This window comes from Rutilus rutilus, assembly GCF_951802725.1.
Source record: "Rutilus rutilus genome assembly, chromosome: 3".
NCBI classification, from domain to species: domain Eukaryota; kingdom Metazoa; phylum Chordata; class Actinopteri; order Cypriniformes; family Leuciscidae; genus Rutilus; species Rutilus rutilus.
Window position 1 is genome coordinate 10,077,348 of NC_140211.1, and position 24,489 is coordinate 10,101,836.

Below are 24,489 nucleotides of genomic sequence, written 5' to 3' on the forward strand. Positions count from 1 at the left end.
CTAGACTACACTGGCTGCAAAATACATTTTGCTGCCGCTAGGGTGCGTCTAGATTTCTAGGCTAGGGATTTTGCCCATGAAATTATACAGAGCAATGGTAAATGTGACTGTATTTTAGTACTGAAACATTAAAACATGGTCAACTTGTGGTCATGTCATTTTTTTAATGACATTAAAAAACTTAAAATAAAATATGAAACATCTGTAAAATAAAGTGAGTTGAACATGAACATGGATATGCAGACAGACAGGAGTCTGGGTGTTGAAGGCTCATGTCTCCAGCTCATCAATGTCCAGATTTTTTGTGAGAAGAGCTTCTGGGAGGTTCTGACACTGCAGATAGAGGAAAATCACCTGAACCTGTGACCAGAAAAACAAAAACACACGTGTGGATGTGAAAAATCATGCAAGACGACACAGGGCCAGGATTGGCTCACTACTCTGTCAATGCCCACCTATCATGTTCTCTTCCTCACTGTGATTGGCTGATTAATCCTTCAATTTGATAACTCTTACTTCACACTTGGTCTACAAATCGGCCTGAAGGGGTCAAACTAATATACATTAATGTATACATGCAGTGTTTACCAAAAATGTAAATAACTAATGGTCTGCAAAAAGGTGACTATTAATAATAATATCCGAATAACAGTTATAAGCAGGGATGCACGGTTAATAAAAATAGAAACAAAATAAGGATATGGCTTTTCAAATCAGCATGGGTGCGATTTAATCAATTTATATGAACTGCAATGTTTCGGAGTGAAAATATAATGAGAAGTGCTTACAAATTGGATGTGGTCAAGAAAAGAGAAGCTTTAATGGCTCCCTGTGGTATTCTGGCAAGATAAAAGCTTGATGATTTAATGTTTAAAAATGAAGAAATTAAGCTATAAACAAATTTTGCATTGTAATTTTAAGGTAAAATAAAATAAATTTTCTTAAATACTATATTTTTGATTTTACATTGAAACATTACAATAGTAATATTTTTATTTAGATTAATATTTTATTTTGTAGTAATTATTATTATTATAGTAAAATTGATATACAATGATTTTTCTTTTCGGAATCGCAATTTTTATCAGAAAAATTGCAATTCGATTTTTTTTCCCTAAATCGTGCAGGCCAACAAAAAAAAAAACTGGAAAGAAATACCCTTTTTACTGTATTACTGAACAAAAATATAATTGTAAAGAAGATTAAAAATGCATTAACTTGCTAAGATTTTAATGTGATTATAATGTGTAAATAGGCCATTAACCCAAAAATTGTGGAAACAACAAATGGAAATGAAACACCACACTAGATAAAAAAAAACCCACACAGAAAGGGGACTTTTCTTCCACATTTCATAAGTCATCATTGTGGGGACGTATCCACTGAGTGTAGAAATGTGCTGTTTCACTTCTTCTAAAATAAACCCCAGATGATCAGAATACAAAAAACTGCATGTGTGTGCATAAACAATCAGGCTTCCAGGAAATGATCTCGCTTATAATACCTCAATAGGACACATCAAACGTTTATGTTTTGTAATGAAGTAGCAATAATAACTCACCTGAACCTCCACTTCTTGAGATATGTCGACACGAGCCACTGGAGGGCGCAAGAGGCTGGGGCCAAACACTGTGGCCAAATTACTCAGAGACATTTTATTCTCTTCCTTTCTCTCTGCAACACTGAGGAAGCCAAGAAAAGAGAGAGTTGTGTGCATGAGAGGGAGAGAAAGAAAAGAAAACAGAGAAACATATTTTTCTTATTTACATCCATCAATGGCAGAAGTGATTTCAGGTCGGTCTGGTGTGAAACTAAATCAGTGTTTTGACAGTTGCGTGCTCAAAGGATGTTATGTACCGTCTCAGGTGATGTAAGAGGAAGAGGAGAGTGTTGCGGTTTACATCTGGTAGAGCCTGCAACAGAGTCAGCATGCTGTCAGCCCTGAGATATGGATCAGCAATGTCTAGAGAGAGAGAGAGAGAGAGAGAGAGAGAGAAAGAAAGAAAGAAAGAGAGAGAGAGAGATTGTCATTACAAATGCTTCATCATCATCATCATTGTTGCATGTGCAATTGTTGACCTTGGCAATTTTGCCTTCAGGTGTGTGAAGGGCTCACCTAGTGCATCTGAGAGCTCCTTGAATTGCTCAGAGGGAATAAGAGTAAAAGGAAGTTCTCTGAAGTACAGTTTCAGAGTGCCTGTTACAGCATTCACATCTATACTCCTCAGTTTATTCACAGCCTCGCGGTAATCTACAGAGAGAGAGAGAAGGACCGTGAAAATCACACACAGGCTGGTCGGCTTTAATGCTCTGCCATGACGCTTTAAAGTCCCCCTGTTGTCAATCATTTTATCCCTTAAAGCTGACACAATGACATATAAGCGTTTTTTCCTTGAAAAAAAAAAGTGCTTGAATGTAACTCTACACCCTTGCCTCATTTAGTATACACAGTTGTATGAATATGCTAATTAGCCCACCTCCACTCACTCACACCAGCTCAGAGATCAACTTGTTGATGATGATACGTTGATCTGATTGGTTACAAGGTAGTTTGTGACGTCAGAAACACCAGCGATTTTAAACCACGTTTTTGAGACTGTCTTTGGTTCACTGCAGTTTTAATGAGAAAATACTCAGCAATGGTGCTGACTTATGAATTTGCACATGGTTTGTCTAAAAGCATATTAAAAACACCACATAGACACATAAACAACATTAAAAACTTGATTTTCACCACAGGGGGACTTTAAGCTTGACGACAACTAGTCGCTGATCATGGCCTATAGAGGGCGCAACAGGATAATAAATCTTTAAGATCCACTTTTACACTTTTTTTGTTTCCAACAGTTAAAATGACAAATAACTGCATACTCTGAGTGCTCTCCACAAGATATGTTTGATTATACCATCTAGATGCTCAAAACCAGGCCCGGATTGGCTAATCGGGAGCACCGGGAGAATTCCCGGTGGGCCGGTCTGTTTTATTGGCCAGGAGGGCCGGTGTCCAGTCATAGCGCAGCCCCACTATTTTTTTTATTATTATTTTCTCGCAGCCCAACAAAAAAAAATAAAGTCACTTTGTTAGAGATGTGCTAACAAAAAATAAGAGATACAAAACGAGGATAATAGCCTATAGGCGCAAAGGCGGCGCTGAAAAGGCCAGAATAATAAAACATCTCTAGAAACTGAAGCGGCCAAATAGCCTACGAGTCAGGGCCGTACCGACCATTGAGGTCTCCGAGGTCCGGACCTCGGTAATTTTTGCTGAGTGTATAATGAACGTTGTGAAATAATTGCCTAATATTAACTCTAATTTGGTGCTGCAATGATTCGCATATCGCGACGATAACCGACCTCATCATCTGAGCTGCTTCAGCACTCAAACACCGCTCGTCGGCAATGGCAAAATGTTTGAGATGACCAATCAAAGCAAGCGGGATTTATGTTCACAGAAGCGCGCGCGAATCCCAACGCGACGCTTCACGAGATAAGGTGCAAGTGGCTAAACTAAACGGCTGTTTTACGATAGAAATTTTAAACGACCGACATAAATAATCACTTTGCAAAGACTGTATCAATCTAAGCTCAGCTTCAGGAAGGAGAGATTTACAGGTAAAGATAAAGAGACTAAGAGAAGAAGAACGAGAGATGGAGATGAGAGAGGAGAGCAGGTAGAGCAATTGCCTATTACATACTGTGCCAATAATGAGAATAACTTTATTACAATGGATTCCTATTTAACACAGATGTTCTTTGCCAATGACAGTGGAAAAATAATATGCCGCCGAACCCCCTAGCAAGATCACTTTTGGGACCTCTGTATTTATAAAACCCTGTGTACTGATATTGCACTGAATAGAAAATTATATTTTTGAAAAATACAATGAATTACAAGGCTGTACAGAACAGTGCATTATTGCAGACTTAGGCTCAATCCCAGTTCACCCCTTGCACTTTCCCCTTGGCCCTTGACCCTTGACCCCTCCGTTTTGCGCGTTCCCGTGAAGGGGTAGGGTTGTCTCGATTCTCTTTTGGTTGGAGGGGCAGCACTAGGGGTAGGGGGAAGGGCCAGATAGCCCTTGAAAGATTGGGCCTTATACTGAGGATTTAATTACATTATTTTAGTCAGTCGGGAACTAAAGTGGGCTGGTCTAAGGCATGAAACTCCAGGGCTGAAAATGAGTCCCAATCCGGCCCTGCTCAAAACTGATCGGGTGAATGCACGTTTTAAACAGCTTATTGTACATGTAAGTTAATCGCCGTTCTAAACTAATGAGTGCTGCATTGTAACGCACACACATACAGACAGTAGCTTCGCACATCACATGCAGATCACACACACAGAATCATTCGCAGAAATGTACTGTCAACATTTCTGTGATTGACAAATTCTTTGATTTATCAATAAAATAGCTTAGAAACTGAAACATTCTAGCACATTTCTTGGTAACTAAAACCCACAAGCTTCACTATTAATAGAGAAACACTGCAAGGTAGAATTAATTCTCACGCAATCGCTCTCTCACTAATGCATTCATTTAAATGTAATCTTTACTGTGTGCTATTTTATCTGTATCTGATTTAGAACGAGCAGAAATCTGTGAGCAATATAATTACCCAAAGGACTGATAAAAATAATCTATTATGTGGGAGCGATAGCCTTGTGGGCAGCGCGGTGTCATCATAGCTGTGCACAAGGCAACCCGCGTTCAGTCTCAGCTCGAGCTTCAGGTTTATTTGTACTTTAATGACATCTTCAGTGACTAACTCGACTTTAATCACATAAATGTCGACTTTATAAAATCTGAAGTTGTTCAACCCCTTACACACACACACACAGAGACTCACTAGTGTTGAATGCATGTTTAAGTGCTTGTATTTCGCTACTGGCTCCTGAGATTCTGTAGATGCCCTCTTCAGTCATGCCTCTCCTCTCAACCTCCTCCACACAGGACCGGACAATGTGAGGGACCAGCACACTCTCTTGCCTGTAAACACAAAAAGACAGACACAATTCAGCCTTTAAACACTTCTCACTCTGTTTTCATTTTCCTCTTCCTTTTTTGATGACAAAACAGCTCTATTTCTTCATCTCTTAAAAAGCAGAATCACAAATGAAAACCTCATGATGACAGAAGGAAGCTTATTAGAAGATTGTAACATGTCTTCCTCCTAATTTACAGATTATTTGGACACTTATATCACTTTGAAATTTTATGAATATCATTCAATTGAATAGAAGTGTACAGAAGTGTACATATTAAGATTTTAAAAATAATATTTTGAAACGTTTAGCTTGAGAAGTGTTAAAAAATTAAATAAATGAATGCCACTTGCTTTTATATTTTGCTTTAATATTCTTGCTATTTTTGCTTTGCTATCAAACGCAATAGCATTAATACATTTTTAATTGTGGCTTAAAGGTGCAGTATGTAATATTGAGCACTAGTGGTTAAAATGGGTACAAATCTGTGCAATATTTTCAAAATACTACTTCTGGCAAGATTCTGAAGTGTGCATTCAATGGACACTTTACTGTCCCATGGGAGAGGATTTGTAAATGACTGTGAAGCAAGACAACTGACGCTGGTAGGTCACATGATAATGACAACATGGAGAATGTAGTGCATCCGGATTACATTCATACTACACACACTCTTACTATATAGAACGTCGTGAAGTAAATACTTATTCAAAATAAGTACCTACTCAAGAGAGTATGCGCTTTCGGATGCCAATTGCAAACCAGGGTGTGAAAATACTATTGGGTAAATTGGCAGCGGGTGGGAACATACAGACCAAAACAAAAACAGTCATTTTGACAAGGAATGCACATTTCAAAGTAGAATAACTGGCAGTAGAATTGTTTTCTGGAGAAACAAGTATGTGAACTTATTGCAAACATATTATGGTATTTTTATTCTTTAGTACAGTAACAAAAAACAAAAAAACAAATACATACAGCACCTGTTCAAATACTTAATAGACTCAATTGAAACAATACTGAATAAATACAGCATTATGGCAGCTTCCTTACAGTATTAGTAAGTTGTGATCTGTAAAAATTATTTGGATTGTAAACTCACATTGCCACTTGTCCAATCGGCACACAGAACACTGGTTCCTGTACGAGAGGGGTGGTGCTAGGGGGCTCGAGAGGGTGGGGCACGTATTTGATTGACAGGGTTACATCAACTTGGCCCAAAGAACAAGTGACTTTCTTCCACTTCTTAAACATGTTGTCAGGGTCCAGCTGTAAAGCACACATATACAGTTCCTTTATACATGACATCAACACCTAAACGGACAGACTGAACCAAAACTGTATATATTTGTGTAGTTTAACCTAAAGCTTATAACAGATGATGGTAAAACCGTCAGTGAGTCTTAATGATTCGGTTATAGACCATAGTATTATGCACACTGGACTTAGACTTTACCCGAAAAATGAAAATTTTGTCACCATATTTTTTTAGCATCATTTGGCTTCGGATTACATATAATACAGTACACAAGAAATATCCTTTTGGAGCCACTTACACATTCTGCTAAATCCTACATTTTGTGTTCCACAAAAATAATTCTGGTTTCAAATAAACCTGTTGTGCTGCTTAGTTTTTTGTGGAAACCATAATAAGTTTTTTTTTTTAAGATTCTTTGATAAATAGAGAGTTTAAACAAACAGTATTTATTTGAGATTTTAATATTTCATAACATTATAAATGTCTTTACATTTGACACGTTTAATCAATTTAATGCATCCTTTCTGAATAAAAGTATTAATTCCATAAACAAAAAAATCGTACTGACCCCATTGAAAGGTATGTGTACGTGAACTCACATTTAATACCGCCCTGCCCACAATGTCATCCTGTGTGTCATTCTCACACTGCGACACAAATACCAGAAACAGCCGCTGAGCTCCGTCCACTTGAAACACAAGCTCCTATAGGCCACAACACATACAATTCAAATCAATTCAGTAAATTAAGTACATTAATACAAATCACAGATTGTATTATCTGATTTCTAAAAATTCACAATGGCTTCCCACCACTCACTTCATCCCATTGTGGTGTAACACAGAAGGCTGAAAGGCTGGTTTGTTTTCGTCTGTCGTAAAACTCAAAGCCGTCTACCTCCACACACACATATGCACCTGAAAGGTCCGGTGAAATAAAGACAAGATGCTTATTGGAAGACACTGTTCAAAGCATTCATTGCATGGGATTTTAATTAAAGGTGCAGTAAGCAATTTCTGAAAAACACTGTATCTATTTGAAATCAGCCCAAAACAACACACCCCTCACTTCATTGCTCCGCACCCAAAATGCACGAACACGTAATGCAAGAGCTCTTTATCATAGCTTAAGCAAAATAATGCATTGCAAAAAATAAATCGAAGATGACGAATGAACGATAAGGAATGACATAAAGTGAACATACAGTACATAAGAGTAAATACAAACAAGTGTTTGGTTGTTAGTCGCCAGCAGCAGCAGATCCAGACAAACAATGACTCTCAAAACTGTCCTCTTACTAGAGCTCACATTACAACAACAGTATATCTTGATTCTGTGAAACATGAAAAAAACAATGTTACTCACATATGGAGCAGAAACAATGCTTCCCGCTCAGGTCTCTCCAGCGCTGGAAAACTTCTCTAATATTAACGCGGGTCCTAAAGCTCTTGCATGATCATAACCCTTCTTTTCCCAGTGATATTCCTCTGAGCTTTTCTCTTTTGTAATGTCTCTCAGCATCTCTCTTTCTACAGTCATTCTTCAAATCTCTCTCTTGCCCTCTCTCCTCCCCCATTATGAGTGGACACGCCCCCTACTGCTGATTGGCTCACTCTCTCTCCTCACTCATCATGAGTGGACACGCCCCCTACTGCTGATTGGCTCACTCTCCCCTGTCATCATGAGTGGACACGCCCCTACTGCTGATTAGCTCACTCACTCTCCTCCCCCATCATGAGTGGACACGCCCCCTAGTGCTGATTGGCTCACTCTCTCTCCTCCCCCATCATGAGTGGACACACCCCCTACTGCTGATTGGCTCACTCTCTCTCCTCCCCCACCATGATTGGACATGCCCCCTACTGCTGATTGGCTCACTCTCTCCTCCCCATCATGAGTGGACACGCACCCTACTGCTGATTGGCTCACTCTCTCTCCTCCCTCATCATGAGTGGACACGCCCCCTACTGCTGATCGGCTCACTCTCTGTCCTCCCCCATCATGAGTGGACACGCCCCCCACTGCTGATTGTGTTGTGCTGCTCAGTCTTATCCACTTTCAACAGCGCTTCTCAGAAATTGCTTACTGCACCTTTAAAAGACTATAATACTGTATATTGATTGAAAATTGGTGCTTTTTTTAATTATTAATTTTATATGAAGCTTATTGGGCACATTGTTTCTTTTTGGTGTGTTACTTCAGAAACAGCTTTTATGAAAGCAATTTGTGCTTCATATTTAGAGCAGAATGTATTGTATGTGTTTGTGGGTTTGATGTGTGGCTGGGAAACTTCCATTCGTCTAAAGACAACGTGTGTTTTGTCACTTACTGCTCGGGTGTTGCAGACCACACGCAGATTGAACCATCACATATAAGCTACCACATATGTTTGTACTCTCATCTGTGAAATTTAGACAGAGAGAGAGCATTCGTTGTGCACAAGTGTGATAGCAATGTGAGAGCAAAATTTACTGAGTAAACGTTAGAAAGAGAGATACAGAGGTGTCTTTACTGGATTGAACGCAGTGAAGGGGAGGTTGTTGAGTCATTCTGAGTTTGATACAGGAACCGGTTACAGACAGCAGGTCTGGAGGAAACGTCTCTATACCTGTCAAACACATACATACACAAAAATGCGAGTTATGATCATAAAATCAATCATCAGGACAAAATACAGTTAGAAAAAGATGCACTCACAGTTTCCGCTCTGTTTCTCAATGGCTTCTTTCCACTCATTCAGGTCACACAAAGAAAACAGTCGGACAGTGTGACTCTGTGGATGGAAATTTTAATCTAGTCATACTTGGGTCTTTGTTCAGAAAACTCTGTTTCCTTTCAAGGTTTCTTCCTTATTTAACTAAACATCTTAGGGAGTTTTTTTTTAATACTTGGCAAGCCTTTATTCTCTGTATCTATTCGACTGCTTTGGAACAGTACAGTATGTATTGTGAATGTATTATACAAAATAAAAAAACACTGAATCAGAAAAATGACTGCCTATTTTAGACAGAGAGGATGTGCTTATGTGTTGTGGTGTTGTGCTTTGGTTTCACCTTTCCACTGGTGCTGTGTAGGTCTAAAGTAAAAGATGGTGTGTTTGTCAAGAGCCAGATCTCACACTCTTCAAACTTCCTCCTCAAGCGATCAACAGCACGAGAAACGGATCCCTTGCCTCCTTTCTGTAACAAACACAATTATGAAGCTATCTAAAAGGGAACTTCACTTCTGTTCTGTTATTTTTAAAAAAGTAAATTTTTCCTCTTTAGAACTTTTTTTTGGGAGATTTACCAAACCTCAGCGCCATTGTCAGCAAAAACTCCAAAATAAAGTTACACCCTGATGCATTAACACTTTTCAAGGGATAGTTCACCCAAAAATGTCATTAATTACTCACCCTCATGTAGTTCCAAACCTGTAAGACTTTCATTTATCTTCTGAACACAAATGAAGATATTTTTGATGAAATCTGAGAGCTTTCTGTCCCTCCATTGACAGCTACACAACTACCACTTTGACGCTTCAAAAAGTTCATAAAGAGATCGTAAAACTAATCCAAATAAATTGAGCGGTTTAGTTTAGTCCAAATTTTCTGAGGAGACTCGATCGCTTTGTATGATGTACAGACTGAATTTAGGCTTTTATTCACATATAAAAACTGATCAGTAAACATAAACACTTCTGTTTATGTTTACTGATCAGTTTTTATATGTGAATCTCAACCAAACCTGCTTGGCGCGGGAGAATAAACATCATTGGTTCTTGCTGACGTTCAAACGTGATGCGTAACACAAGAATGAACATCATTGGTTCTCGCACATCAAGCGAACATGCTTGAGCTTCCATTTACCACAACTGATAAAGTAGTGCTCGCTGCATTCTGTGCTGGACAACCAACCCTGCCCACATCCAAGCGTGACGTCAGAAGCCACGCCCGTGTCCAATACGTCATCTTGTGACTCCCCATCCCCGTTACGCCCCGGAAACCTGATTTGTTGTATTTAGATTTCCAATTTAAAGGGTTTCAAGGCGTAAGGATAGGTTTTAGGTGGGTTTCATAAAAACAGAAATATAAGAAGAAAATGAAAAAGAAATAGGTGTGAGGGTTAAGTCTTCTCGATGCTTCTTCCTGCTTCAAAGTTAATGAAGGAAGCGTGATTTTTCCCCCCAAACCACTTCACCAGAAATCCCGCCCTGCAGCTTATTTCATTGGTTAATTAAGACTACAGTGACGGGTAGGTTTAGGGATCAGTGTTTGGTGTAGGCAATCAGTACAGTGATTGACATGACCAATAAAATCTTAAGAGTTTCTGCTGAACTGGTTTGGGGGGGGAAAATCACGTTATGAGAATGTGTCGTTTTTGGACATGGGCGTGACTTCTGACGTCACTCTTGGATGTCCACCGCAGGCTGCAGCGAGATGCTTCTCCAACTGATGTGTGAGTTTATGAATGTTTATATGTGAATAAAAGAATAAAGTGATCATGTCTCTTAAGAAAAATTGGACTAAACCACTAAATTCATATGGATTAGTTTTACGATCTCTTTATGAATGTTTTGAAGCGTCAAAGTAGTAGTTGCGTAGCTGTTAATGGAGGGACAGAAATCTCTCAGATTTCATCAAAAAGATCTATATTTGTGTTCCGAAGATGATGAAAAGTTTTACGGATTTGGAACGACATGAGGGTGAGTAATTTATGAATTTTCATTTTTGGGTGAACTAAAGGTGCAGTAAGCGATTTCTGAGAATCATTGTTGATATTTGAAATCAAACAAACACACACCTCTCACTTCATTGCTCCGCCCCAAAATGCACAAACACTCAATACAAGAGTGGATGTCTCATTTTAGCAGAAGCGATTCAAGCAAATAAAAAAAAGCTGCATGAAAAATAAAGCGAAGATGATGAACAAACGACAAGGAAGAACAAAAAGTGAACATACAGTATACGCGAGTATATAGTCGCTTGTTAGTCGCCAGCAGCAAACCAGATCCAGACAAACAATGACACTCAAAACTGTCCTCTTACTAGAGCTCATCAACAGCATATCTTGGTTCTTTGAAACATGTCAAAACCAATGTTACTCGCATATGAAGCAGAAACAACACAACCTCTGCGTCTGTTTCAGGCCTTCCCGCTCAGGTCTCTCCAGCACAGGAAAGCTTTTCTAATAGTAAAGCGGGTCCTAAAGCTCTTGCCTGATCATAACCCTTCTTTTCCCAGTGATATTCCTCTGAGCTTTCTTCTTTTGTAATGTCTCTCAGCCATCTCTCTTTCTACAGTCTTTCTTCAAATCTCCCTCTTGCTCACTCTCTCCTCCCCCATCATGAGTGGACCCGCCCCCTACTGCTGATTGGCTCACTCTCTCTCTCTCCTCCCCCACCATGATTGGACACACCCCCTACTGCTGATTGGCTACAAAAGTGTTGTGCTGCTCAGTCCGATCCACTTTCAACAGCACTTACTGCAACTTTAATTTTGCATATTTGTTTCAAGTTTCAAGTTTGTATTTATTTATATAGCACATTTAAAAACAAGGCTGACCAAAGTGCTGAACAATACACAAGATAAAGAACATGGACAAACCACACATTCATGACAAAAACTTACAATGAATTAAAAGCTAAAGAAAAAAAAAAAGGTTTTAAGAGAAGATTTAAAAGCAGTTAAAGCCGCTCTGAGCCTAGGGCCGGCAGTAGCAAAGGCTCTGTCTCCTCTAATATTTGTTTAGTTTAATGACAGTCAATCACATGCAAATTGCCTTACCATATGTTGCTGGAGTGCTTGTTTGAGCTGGTACATTTTGGCTCTGGTTTTACTGATTTTCATTTGGTAGTCTGATGAGGGCGGATGTTCAGCTGCCCATTGCAGCTTCAGGCCGACCAATGGCAGGTACCAGCTAAATCTGTACTGTGCCTGCCTCCTTTAAATGACAATACACATAAGCTCATACAGTACACATCCATATCATGCTAATACGTAACAGAATTGTTTTAAATTATGATGCTATTATGAGGTTTTCAGTGAGCCGTGATCAGTGGAGGCTCACCCTGCACTTGTCAGTTTAGCACATAGCAGCATGTCGGCGTACAAGAAGAGGTGTCTCAGGTTGTGCCCACTCTCACACACATCTACCACAAACCCATCACGCAATAGCTGACGTCTCTGTGGACATGCACATGTGCATATGATGAAGAGTGTTACATTTTAAATAAAATGTGCATGAACACGTTGTGCAGTGTAAGGTGAGGGAGTACCTCTCCTCTGCTAAGCATGACAGCACGTTTACACTGCGACCTTTCATTGACCCCAGACAGGAAGCTGCTGGTGAGACGAAGCGCTTCCTGTAGCGTGATGCTATCGGGATGATCGAGGGGCGTGTGCTTCCACAGGTCCTGAGGAGGATAGAGAAAAACGTTAATAAATCCATAGGCATGGATTCATATTTATAAATAAACGAGAGATGTGATCCTGAACAGCGTCTCACATTCAACACGAGGGTGGTTTTCATCACTCTGTCTAACGGCTTATACAGGAGAGCTGCGGAGAATAATAATAATAATTGAACGTTCCCAGCATTTAATCATTTATTCAAAACCATAAAGAGAAGCACTGTTTACCTTCAAAGGTGTACTTAGTTTTGACATGGTCTGAGCCTTTGGAGGACATCATACTCTATAGATGACAAGAGACAAAGGGATTTGTGCACTTCCTCTAAAAGACAATACAGTTAACTAAAATGTGAACGTTGCAAGCAGTGGCAAATCTCGGCACTCTGTAGTTGCAAGGGCGTTTTGTGTGATTGCAGACATCATCCAATGTCTTTATGATGTTCTGGTGCTGAGATATGGCGCATTCATGTTGTTGTACGTTTGCTAGGGTGCTCTAAATCTTAACTCTATGGGACTTTTTTTCTCAGAACAAGTATGAGAGATAAAAATAGTGATGCTTTGCAAAAAAGGGAAATGTGTAAGACCTCTGCAAGCGTCCTGAAACGTTGGTCCGACTGCATACACTTTAGCACGATCTCCACTGCATTCTCATAGTTGTCAATGAAGCCCCGATACACACCTAACTGGTTGACCTGCAAATTACACACACAAAAAAAAAAAGCGAGATTAAGAATAACAAAGTGCAGTAAACGGTAAAACTAATGCCTTATAAACGAGTGTTTTTATAATTATGACATTACATTAAAATAATATGGTAAGAAATACCAATTTGCAATCTCAAATAGCATAACAAGCTGTTTTGCACAGCTAAAAAATAGACTGGAAGCGAATGACACCAGAAGCCAGACTGTCAGACATACTCTCTTGAGTAGGTACTTATTTTGAATGTAACCCGGATGCACTACATTCTCCATGTTGTCTTTATCATGTGACCTACCAGCGTCAGTTGTCTCGCTTCACTGTTTATTCATAAATCCTGGGATAGTAAAGTGTCCATCTTATACATACCTCAGAATCTCGCCGGATACTTTTTGCCTACTCTATTATGAGTACCGTGTATTCAGAAATACTTCTTTTGTCAAATACTGTTTTTTGCCTACTATACAGTAGGGAAGTATGCGATTTCGGATGCAGCCATTGAATTTACAAATGGCCACTTCAACTCTTACATGAAAAATAAGGTGGAAACAATATAGGGCTAAGTTATTAACAAATGAATATATATGAGCTATTCTGTAAACCTGCGGTTTTTCAAACTGGGGTTTGCAAAGTGGTTCATGCAAAGTGTGAAAATGTTCATTTAATCTCTCTGTTCGTTCATTCGAAAATGCTCATTCACTTCTGTTTATGTCCGCTGATATAAAGCATAAATTCAATCTGTTCATCATATAAAGCGATCGAGTCTCTTCAGAAAATTTGGACTAAACCGCTCAATTATATGGATTAGTTTTACGATCTCTTTATGAACTTTTTGAAGTGTCAAAGTGTCAGTTGCGTAGCTGTCAATGGAGGGACAGAAAGCTCTCAGATGTCATCAAAAACATCTTCATTTGTGTTCAGAAGATAAATTAATGTCTTACAGGTTTGGAACGACATGAAGGTGAATAAATGATGACAGAATTTTCATTTTTCATTCCTTCCGACAAATCCTTCACTTAATAAACTCACAGAATCGGTCAGAGCTGCTTCATAATCAACATATAACTCACTTACTGAACTTCAATTCCATGAAATTGATTAATGATTAATATAACCAAAAAAAAAAAAGTTTAAAAGTTGACATTCAATCTTTTTAGGTGGGAATTGGTGCAGTCAAACCTTCGATGTTACACCAAAAATTAGGCCAAGAGAGAATATAGCATGTTCAATTATCATTTCTGTTGATGTCAATTGTGAACTGCGAATGGTTGTAAAATAAGATCAGTTTTATAATATGACCAACCTAAACACATGTTTGCCAAAAAATATAACAACAACTCACAAACTTAAGAAACAGATCTCCCACGGATAAATAATGCTCCGCTTGGTAAAGCTGTAAATCCGGGCCCTCCTCCCTCCCCTGGTCTTGTTGTGCCTTCTGATCCATCACTTTATCTGGCTGGAGTCTAGTCCGAAGGCTAGTGTAGAAGTCCTTGTGCAGATCTCTGAGCTCAGGGATTTGATAAAACACAGTCTGAACCTGCTCCGTGGACAACACGGGTTGAGAGGTTCCCGCTGCCGCCCTCAAAGCTCTCATGGGCTGCAGAGAAAGAGAAATCAGAGAGACAGAATGGACAAACATTAGAGAACGAAAGAAAGATCGGGAACTGAAATTTGCTTATGCTGAAAATAACTGATGTGGCACTTATAGTATAGTATTATAGTATTAATAATGTAAGCAACAATGCAAACTAACTGAAACATTAGTAAAACACTTAAATATACTCTCCCCTCTTCATATAAAACTACTCTATGTGTGAATGCCTGGCACCATTCCTGTGAGGAAGTGGTTGAAAATCTGACACTTTTCATGCATTCTGTACTTCAACATTATGTTGCATGTCATCCTGGACTTTTTGGAAACCTTCTAGTTTAATGATACCACTAATGGTTTGACTAGAAAGGGAAGCAATACTTCACTAAGAGAAACAGAAGTTGACCTACAGGAAATGACAGAAGGTTTGATTTTTGAATAACGTGCATCTGAAACTGAATCTTAAAAAAATAAGCTCTGAGAGGCGTCTTGAGCGTGAGAAGAAACCCTAAATTGATATAGACCAGACAACTATGAATAATCCCGAGGTATTTACAGACAAAACAATAAACTATTACCTAGGCAACAAACGGAAGTGCAGTTATGGTTATTTTTATGAATAAAGGAAGTAGTTAATATGCAGGCTTGGCAATATAAGTTATTATTATTTCTCTTATCTATGATGCTCGACCACAGTGGATTTCACTTTCCAAATCCCAATCTGCACAGTCTGGAAAGTAAGAGTCTTCCGACACCACACTGTGGAAATGCTTCGGCCAAGAAATGGGAATATTTATATACGAATATTTATATTAAGAATAAGTAAGTAAGAGTCCTGTTTGAGTCTGAGCATATTACCGTGAGCAGCGTCTCAAGCTCTGTCAGGTAGATCTCCTCGCTGGTTAAAACCCCTTTCAGGACCACCATTCTCTTCTGAAGCAGGTCATCTGGGCTATCGGCTGTCTGGAAGAAAAACATTACAACATTGTCCTCGCATCACTCGGATAATTCAGCACTGAGAATAACCGCCGACCAGTATCATGTAATTAATTTTTTTTGTCAATTATTAGTCTCGTTATTCTGATATAGACCTGCAATATACATAATATATTCATCTGTAAAGGTTTGAACTGCACACTTACTGGAGTGGATGGCAAACATGGATCAGTTTGCAGAGGGCTGTGAGAAACCCACTCCGTCTCCTCAGGGAACACATCCTGAAGTAAGTCCGAATCCACTATCTCATCATCAGTCACTGTTAGAAAAACATAACATGATATATAATACATACATACATACATACATACATACATACATACATATATATATATATATATATATATATATATATATACACATACATATTCTTCAAGGCTGAAGTAAATAAACCAGACAAATATTGTAAGGCAAGGTTAATTTGGTTTAAACAGTCTCACCAGGCGAGATGCCATGGGACTTCAGATAGTCCACTGACTCTGTGTAGAGCTCCATCAGAGCTGTCCAGAGTCACGACACGCGGCTGTGTAGTTCGTCTGTGTGTGAATTATCTCGCTTTCGCTCACTGGAAGTCGTTTGTGGTTAACAAGCTCACGTTCTTCCTGCTTCTCAGATAGTGCAATAAGAAATAGGCGGGGAAAGTCTGATGTTCATTCAAATACAAAACATGTCGCATTTACAGTGACAGTTAAGACAGGAAGAAGCAGTGTCTGCATGTTTACTTGCTTTGGGGGGGGGGGGGGGGGGGTTAGGGCAAAAGGTAATCTAAGATATTGATCTAAGCACCTTGGGTAAATACTAAAACTGTTACATTTTCACTTCACAACAACAATAAAAACAATTGATATATTTATATTTATACACATGTCACATGCTCCTTCAGAAACCATTCCAATATGCTGGTTTGCTCCTAAAAACATTTCTTATAAAAACATATTACATATATGTAATATAAGTATAATACTTAATGTTTCTGGAAACTGGTCCTTTTTTTTTTCAGATTTCTTTGATGAATAAAAAGTTAAACAGCGTTTGTTTCAAATAGAGAAGTTTTGAAACATAAAATTATTAAGACATTATTATGTCTTTACTGTCACTTTTGATCAGTTTGTGTCCTTGCTGAAAAAATATTTGTATTTAAAAAAAAAGCTCTAAAAATATATATAGCTGTGTAGATTTTATTACGTTTACAACAGAAGTAATAGCAGCAACAACACTATTTAAAACGGGAAAAAGTGGCAGGACATGTTGCCAAAACTTGGCTATGTATAGTGAGGCGTTCACTCACTGTTTAACACTGCCACCTACTGATAGATACTGAAATAATGACCACAATCTACATATCTCCCTACATACAAAATACCAGTTTGAATCCACTTTTAGAAATCAGCAAATCAGATATATTAAATATAACCAGTAGGCTATATAAACTACTACAGATATACTAAAATACTAAAACTAAAACAGATCGTTTTGGTCCTACCCAACACAACAAACTTTCTGTGCCCAGTTGTAACAAGAAGAATCCTTGTTTTAAAACTGTGGGTGTTTTGTTGTAGTAATGGACGCTTTTGAAACACGATTCGTGAAGCTTCGAAACCCAATCATTTCTTTCGTACCAGCTTCAGTTTCTATCGGTTTCAACTTCCAAGTTCCAACTTCCGAATCAGAGCGCGTGTCAAACTCCCAAAGTCACGTGATTTCAATAAAAATGGTTTTTAATCTTTATTGTATAACACAGAACTAAAGAGATAGCCTATCGTTTAAAATTGCTCACAGAACCGTGTCTCTGTTTAATAAATTTCATATATGTTTGTGATGCCCTTTAATTTCAGTCTTACTGTTTTTATTTAATTTAGTTACTGTTGTGTTTCAAATTAAATTGTAGGCTACTTGCAAAATGTGCAAATTCTGAAATGTCTAGTTGTAGACAGTTTTGAATTTGTAAATTTGTAGACATTTTAATGACACATTTGTATAATATAAAGAACTCATTTGAGTTAATAGTCTCTTATTGGCCTGTTTAACCAAGCTCTTCATAAAACAATCCACACAATTCAACTAAAAACTAGCATTAAAGCAGTTGCAATTGATTTGTAAAAAAGGTGTTTTTACATGCAAGTTTTCTTTGAATTTACACCGCTCTCACCAGCAGGAGTCAGCAGCGGATGGCGTTTCAAGATCTTTAAAAAAAAAAAAAAAACAACAACTTTGAAACCGAATCATGATCATGATCATGTTGCATGGTTAGTTACTTCCCCTCAACACACACACATAAACACGTGTCTCTGGACGATCCTAGAGGATGCGCTGACGTCACACTCAGATCTGTAACTCCCATCAGTCCACCTCAATCTAGAAAATGATCGTCAAACACTTCTTTTGATACAAAGTTTATTTGGCTTGTCACACATGCAGATTACAAAAGAATCGAATATTAACAAAGCGCTAGCGCTTATAAATTAAAAAGTTAAGTAAAGATCATTATTCCACATTACATATTTTAGTTGTTGTCACATGACTTCACTACGTTTGTCAGCATAAATATATACACTAGATGTCGCCTTGGGGTTCTAAACATGCGTCATGCGCAGTGGTTCTCAATTCCAGTCCTCGTGACCCACTGCTCTGCACATTTTGTATGTCTCCCTTATTTAACACACCTGAACCAGATCATCAGCTCATTAAGAGAGACTCCATGAACTGAACTGAGTGTGTCAGATAAGAGAGAGACATACAAAATGTGCAGAGCAGCGGGTCCTGAGGACTGGAATTGAGAACCACTAAGTGTATGCCTCACACAGACGTGAGAAATACACCAAATACACAAAGTTTGAATTGTCTTTAAACGAAATAATTCAAAACGAAAAGGAAAAAGGCTACTCCCTGATTATGTAATCCATCATGTGCATTTCTCTACGGAGATGGCGATCGTCAACTTCATCTTTGCAGCCGAGTCGACACTGTCAGAAAATACTAGTTTATTAATAAAAATCAATGCACGCGTCAACGGATTTACAAATGCACTTCTTGCTTGTTGCACGCACACATATTATGTCGAAATAACGAGATATTATGTTGAAATAACATTATTATTAATAATAATACATCTTTTAGAATATTTGATTGAATGCTGAATGTTGCGCTTGTTCAATTTAATAAAATTAAAACTTTAATTGTGATCATTAAAATAATTGAATATTAAACATTTAGTGGCCAAGTTTTGCTCATTTATATATATATATATATATATATATATATATATATATATATATATATATATATATATAGCCTATATTATCTAGTGATAGTTTATTCTAAGTTTACTCAAGTGGAAGAATGTGACTAATAAACTTAGGCCTACTAGCAAATGCATTTCTATTTTGAAAAATAAGTAATTATCTTAATATCAAAACCTTAAATTTCCTCTGGACTCAATGATAAATAGGCTACATGTCTGACCGTTGGAACGAACCATAAAAACTAGAAAATCGCATTCATGACGATTTATGGTGATTTTATTTCCGTTAGACCTTTGCCTACAACTGCCGTAGCCCAGGCGATATCTAGTGTTTATATCTATGGCTACTTCCTATGACAAGACCCCTGTTCAAAGATGGCGGCGGTTTTGACGCATGTTTAGAGCCCCAAGGCGACAACTAGTGTATATATCTATGGTTTGTCAGATAATCTGTTCACGCTGATTAATTAAGTCAGCAAAGTGTTCAGTTTAAAGGGATAGTTCAACCAAAAATGAAAATTCTGTTATTAATTCGTGTTGTTCCAAACCCGCAAGACTTCGGAACACAAAACATCTGAGAGGTTTTTGTCCCTCCATAGACAGCTACGCAACTGACACTTTGACGCTTCAAAAAGTTCATAAAGAGATCATAACACTACTAATCCATATGAAATGAGCGGTTTAGTCAAAATTTTAGTCAAAAAAGACTCAATCGCTTTATATGATAAGAATGTAAAAATGTGTACCTTGAAAAGCAATGTAAGTCGCTTTGGATAGAAGCGTCTGCCAAATGCATAAATGTAAATGTAAATGATGAACAGACTGAATTCAGGCTTTTATTCACATATAAACACTGATCAGCAAACATAAACAGAAGCTCAAACGTGATGCGTAACACGAGAATGGTTCATTGGTTCTTGCGCAACAAGTGAACATGATTGAGCTTTAGTTTATCACAACTGATGTGTGAGTTGATGAATGTTTATTTATGAATAAAAGCCTAAATTAAATCTGTTCATCATATAAAGCAGAATAAAGTCTCTTCAGAAAATTTGGACTAAACCGCTTAATTCATTTGGATTAGTTTTACGATCGCTTTATGAACTTTTTGAAGCATCAAAGTTAGTTGCGTATAGCTGTCAATGAAAGAAATGAAAGAAATCTCTCAGATTTCATCAAAAATATCTTCATTTGTGTTCTGAAGATGAACAAAAGTCTTACAGGTTTGGAACGACATGAGGGCGAGTAATTACTTTTTGGTCTAGTGCCTGTTCCTAATGAGAACTCTTAATCTTAATAGTTCTGTTAAGAAATATCACATGAAAAAATGATATCCTAATTAAGCAGTTTGTTAAGTTTTGGAATGTGATTAACCTGTTTGAACCTGGAAACGGTTAGACTGCAGGTGAGGCCAATGGATTGAGGAAGTCAAATATCTTAAAGATGACTTGTTTTAAATAAAATGTTAAAGGGAAAGTTAACAACAAAATGTCAGTTATTTCATAGTAGACAGGTTTGTCATTACAAACGTGTTGCTTCCTTTTTCTCGGTGGAACATGCAAGAAGATATTTGAAAAAAACGTTGGTAACCAAACAGAACTGCATTTCCCCAAAGTATCATGAGCCAGTGATCTCTACGATCAACTTAACGATGCTAAGTAAAACAAAACATCATATAAAAAAAATTATAATAGTAAAAAATTAAACCGCTTGTTAAGTTGTGACTTGTGACATATCAAATACGGGTTTCTGGCTCCAATCCTCTACTGTTTTAATTGAGAATACTATATTTTTAGCACCATATATTTATAGCACACATTCAAAACTAAGCTTTTAAAAATTCTGTGTACTATGTGTCAGTCTCCATGCTCACTGTGTCCCACACACTAATATTTCAAGGTGAATCTGAGGGTGTTTTCACGACAACGATGTACTAAAAACAGAAACGTTTTTCTTTCGGATTTTACGCATTCATTGTCAAAATGATCCACATTCACACGGATCAGTGAAAAACGACTAAAAAGCTGTATTATTCATGCCAGTAGTTGGCATGAATAATAGTAGTAATAGTAGTTATAAGGCCCATTGAGGAAGCCCAATATCTTAAAGAGGATCTGCTTTAATTAAAATGTTGATGTGAACTCAAAAATGAACATTCTTTCATAGTTTACTCAGCCTCACTCTATGCGGAACATTTTGAAGACTGTTGGTTTCCAAACACTTTTGTTTTCCTCCAGTGAATGGGCAAAAAACACAAAAAACATTTCTCAAGATGTATTCGTTTATGTTTCACAGACGCAAAAGTCATACTTGGGTGAGTAAATGATGACACAATTTTCATTTTTGTGTGAACTACCCCTTTAAAAAACAAAAACAAGTAGCCAATGTATACACGCACAAAAACATAACCACGTGCAAAGAAGAACAATAATAATTGAAGGAAAATACAATTCCAAATCTTCATTTACTCCATGTAGCAAAAGTTATGGCCTTTCAATGAAAGATCCAATAGACCTCTCTTTGCACAAGTATTTAACTCTAAGGCCTTCGCCAAGTTCTTACTATCATATCTCTATTTTCAGCGTTTGATTGTGTTTCTGTTGACTACCTCGGAAAAGATGAGCTAACAGTGTCTCCTCTATATTTATTTGCCATTTAAAGTGGTTACTTCACCTATGACGCTCCATACACACCTTATTTCAGCTGTGGTTTGTAGTTTGAATTGAAAAGTAATTGAATGCATTTGCGTATGCAACGTTCATTTGATTTTCAGACTCTCTTGCATGACGTCGATTAGGATCAAATTCCAGACAATGTTCCCGACACCCTAACCGCTGTGACTAGCTGGTTTCCTAGTTTCCTTTTCAAATGGAGGTAGCTCATTCCTTGTTAATGGTGAAACGGCTTCTTAAGTGCCTTCAAACCCACTAAATCCAATTATATTCTAATGGATCTGTAAGTTACATCTCATCTGGGGATAGATAAGGGGGGGGAAGAACAAAGGGACTTTGATATATCGTAAATTAAATCGGGAGAGCAGTAGTTTTATATGTTGTCTTTCTTGCCACAGATATTCTTGTGGTACATTAAAATACCAAGCCTTATGATATTCCTCTGACGTCTGAAAATAAAACATGAGGGGAAATTGACACCTCATTCAGTCAAACTGAAGGATAAAGATTAGGCTATTTGTAGAGCAACTTTATAATTTGAAATGATTTGTTCCCGCTACGTACAGACTGTCAGTCCAAATCAGATTTTTTTGCATATCCGATTGAAATCCAATTAGATTTAGCAAGTGTGAACGGCCAAAAATCACATGAAATCCGTTTCAAGCTACATTCATATGTGGTTTGAAATCAAATCGCATTTCTGGAAATCCGTTTCAGTGTGACTGCTCAGATCGGATTTAGTGTGACTTTCTCACACTTTCTCTGTAAAATGTAAACATGTCAGACGTTGTTATAGGAAACATGCTGAAGGTCGCTGCAGAAACAACATTGTGTTGTTGCAAAGTGTCGAACGAGCAGAATGACAATAGCCTAAAACAAAGTTTTGAAACCGGTGGAGACGACAGCGTGGAATAATCCAGACAGCAACATAATGTCGGCCCAGATCCGGCCCACATCCGGGCCGTGTGGAATCCACGTGTACCAGATGTAGGCCGGATCTGGGCTGACACTATGTTGCTGTCTGGGAAAGCCACTCATATACCCGCCTCCTACAGTTCTGCCGCTGCCTCAGAAGACGCAGTAGTCCAGCGCTGAGGCTACACATTGCCATGTTTTAAATAAGACAGCATATGTATTGCTTTTGCAAACCCCTCCATGTTGCGGTTGTTGTTGGCATTTACCTACCAACTCAATGTCATTGCCATAGAAACCAATGCAGATATTCCGGAAAACGAAAGAGCGGCATGGACACACAAATCGGATCTGAACAGTTGCGTGTGCAGGCCATCAATAATTTTAGATTAGATTCCAATCAGATACACAAATAATCGGATTTTGCCTGACAGTATGAACGTAGTCATTGATTGGAAGTGCCTCCTATTGTCAGGAAAAAGGTGGATAGCCTACTCACAGCGAAGTTCTTGGTCATTCTTCACTTAGAAGTAAGTTGGAAATACCTTTTTTAGTGATTTACTGTTAATGGATAGCCTATCCAACAAAATAAACATGCAACAGAGACAGAGAGAAATGTGGATATATATTTGCACAAGCTCTGCAAATCAACGGCATCATGTCGACAGATGACGTAATTAAAATTACTCCTACGATTGTTTGATCATAAAGTAGCCTATATTTGAGATAGTTTGAATGAATCCATTTTCTTTGCATGACACATTGACATTACAGTACAGAATGGCTCTCTCATAAACGTCACATCCTTTTGATTTTCCTGGCAAAAATGTCCCGAATCAGTACATAAAAAAATTCTTACATATAGCCCCTTTAATGAAAGACAAACTACAACTCTGCTGACATACTGTATATGACCATCCATAACTGACATAAAAGTACCCAAACCATGCCTTATACTGGTAAATAATACATTTTAATTTGTTATTTTTTACCAGTTTAAACCAGCTAAACATTTTGTGGTTTTCTCCTTCGGCACCCCTAGGAAAACTTAAAAGTGCTGGATGTCCATCATCCAAACAAAAAAAACATCACCTTTTTTTTTTGGAAATGAAACATGATTGTAGGCCTATATCCCTTACAATGAACAATCATAAAAACAAAAACAAAGAATAAATATAGCTGCGAGCAGCGATTGCGGGCCCAAGCCGGTGGCACCGCGACCCTGGTGCCTTTAGTTACACTAAAGGCACCGGGGGTGGCGGTGTCACCGGCTTGGGCCCTCCATCGCTGCTTGCAGCTATATTTTTATTTATATATATATATATATATATAAATGTAACTATATATATATATATATATATATAAATGTAACTATATATATATATATATCAGATAAGTAATATTCTTATATATATATATATATATATATATATATATATATATATATATATATATAAAACCCTAACCCTAACATCATTCAAACTGCAAAGTGTTAACTTATATTTGTGTACAGTAGAAATAAAACGACATTGTGCTTTTGTAAAATAAATTCAAGCAATCTGCCCCCGAAATGGCGCTAATTTTAAAATTAAACTAAAATGCTCACGGCTGCACAGGCATTCATAACGGTGCCATGGCGAGGAACGAGCAGAACAGAGTCAACGTTTTTTAGTTCATTCCTACTTCCATAGGAATTCATTGAAAACGCTCGCTCTGCTCCGCACCATTATCCATGTCAGTGCG

The 24,489-nt window shown here is 37.8% G+C and overlaps 1 protein-coding gene across 1 annotated transcript; it reads right to left on the reverse strand.

Annotated features, from left to right (window-relative positions):
* Window positions 1–144: 144 nt before the first annotated feature.
* Window positions 145–16,521, reverse strand: LOC311287287 (active breakpoint cluster region-related protein). The gene is made up of 22 exons (XM_084404010.1): window positions 16,362–16,521; window positions 16,068–16,180; window positions 15,784–15,888; window positions 14,674–14,931; window positions 13,217–13,324; window positions 12,861–12,915; window positions 12,728–12,780; window positions 12,498–12,635; window positions 12,290–12,405; window positions 12,007–12,163; window positions 9,296–9,421; window positions 8,940–9,015; window positions 8,755–8,850; window positions 8,572–8,643; window positions 7,062–7,159; window positions 6,842–6,946; window positions 6,087–6,253; window positions 4,849–4,988; window positions 2,117–2,251; window positions 1,858–1,963; window positions 1,562–1,682; window positions 145–360 (listed from the first exon to the last, which is right to left on the reverse strand). The coding sequence occupies exons 1-22, from the start codon at window positions 16,414–16,416 to the stop codon at window positions 271–273; spliced, it is 2,490 nt and encodes an 829-aa protein (XP_084260136.1). The 5' UTR covers window positions 16,417–16,521; the 3' UTR covers window positions 145–270.
* Between the last annotated feature and the right edge of the window lie 7,968 nt (window positions 16,522–24,489).

Bases quoted from the DNA above. Each gene is read 5' to 3' on its own strand.
- LOC311287287 (XM_084404010.1), bottom strand. From the start codon at position 16,416: ATGGAGCTCTACACAGAGTCAGTGGACTATCTGAAGTCCCATGGCATC. The intron at 13,325-14,673 runs GTGAGTTGTTGT...TGTAATTTGCAG, and splicing joins GAGATCTGTTTCTTAAGTTT to GTCAACCAGTTAGGTGTGTA. The intron at 1,964-2,116 runs GTGAGCCCTTCA...CTCTCTCTCTAG, and splicing joins GGAGCTCTCAGATGCACTAG to ACATTGCTGATCCATATCTC.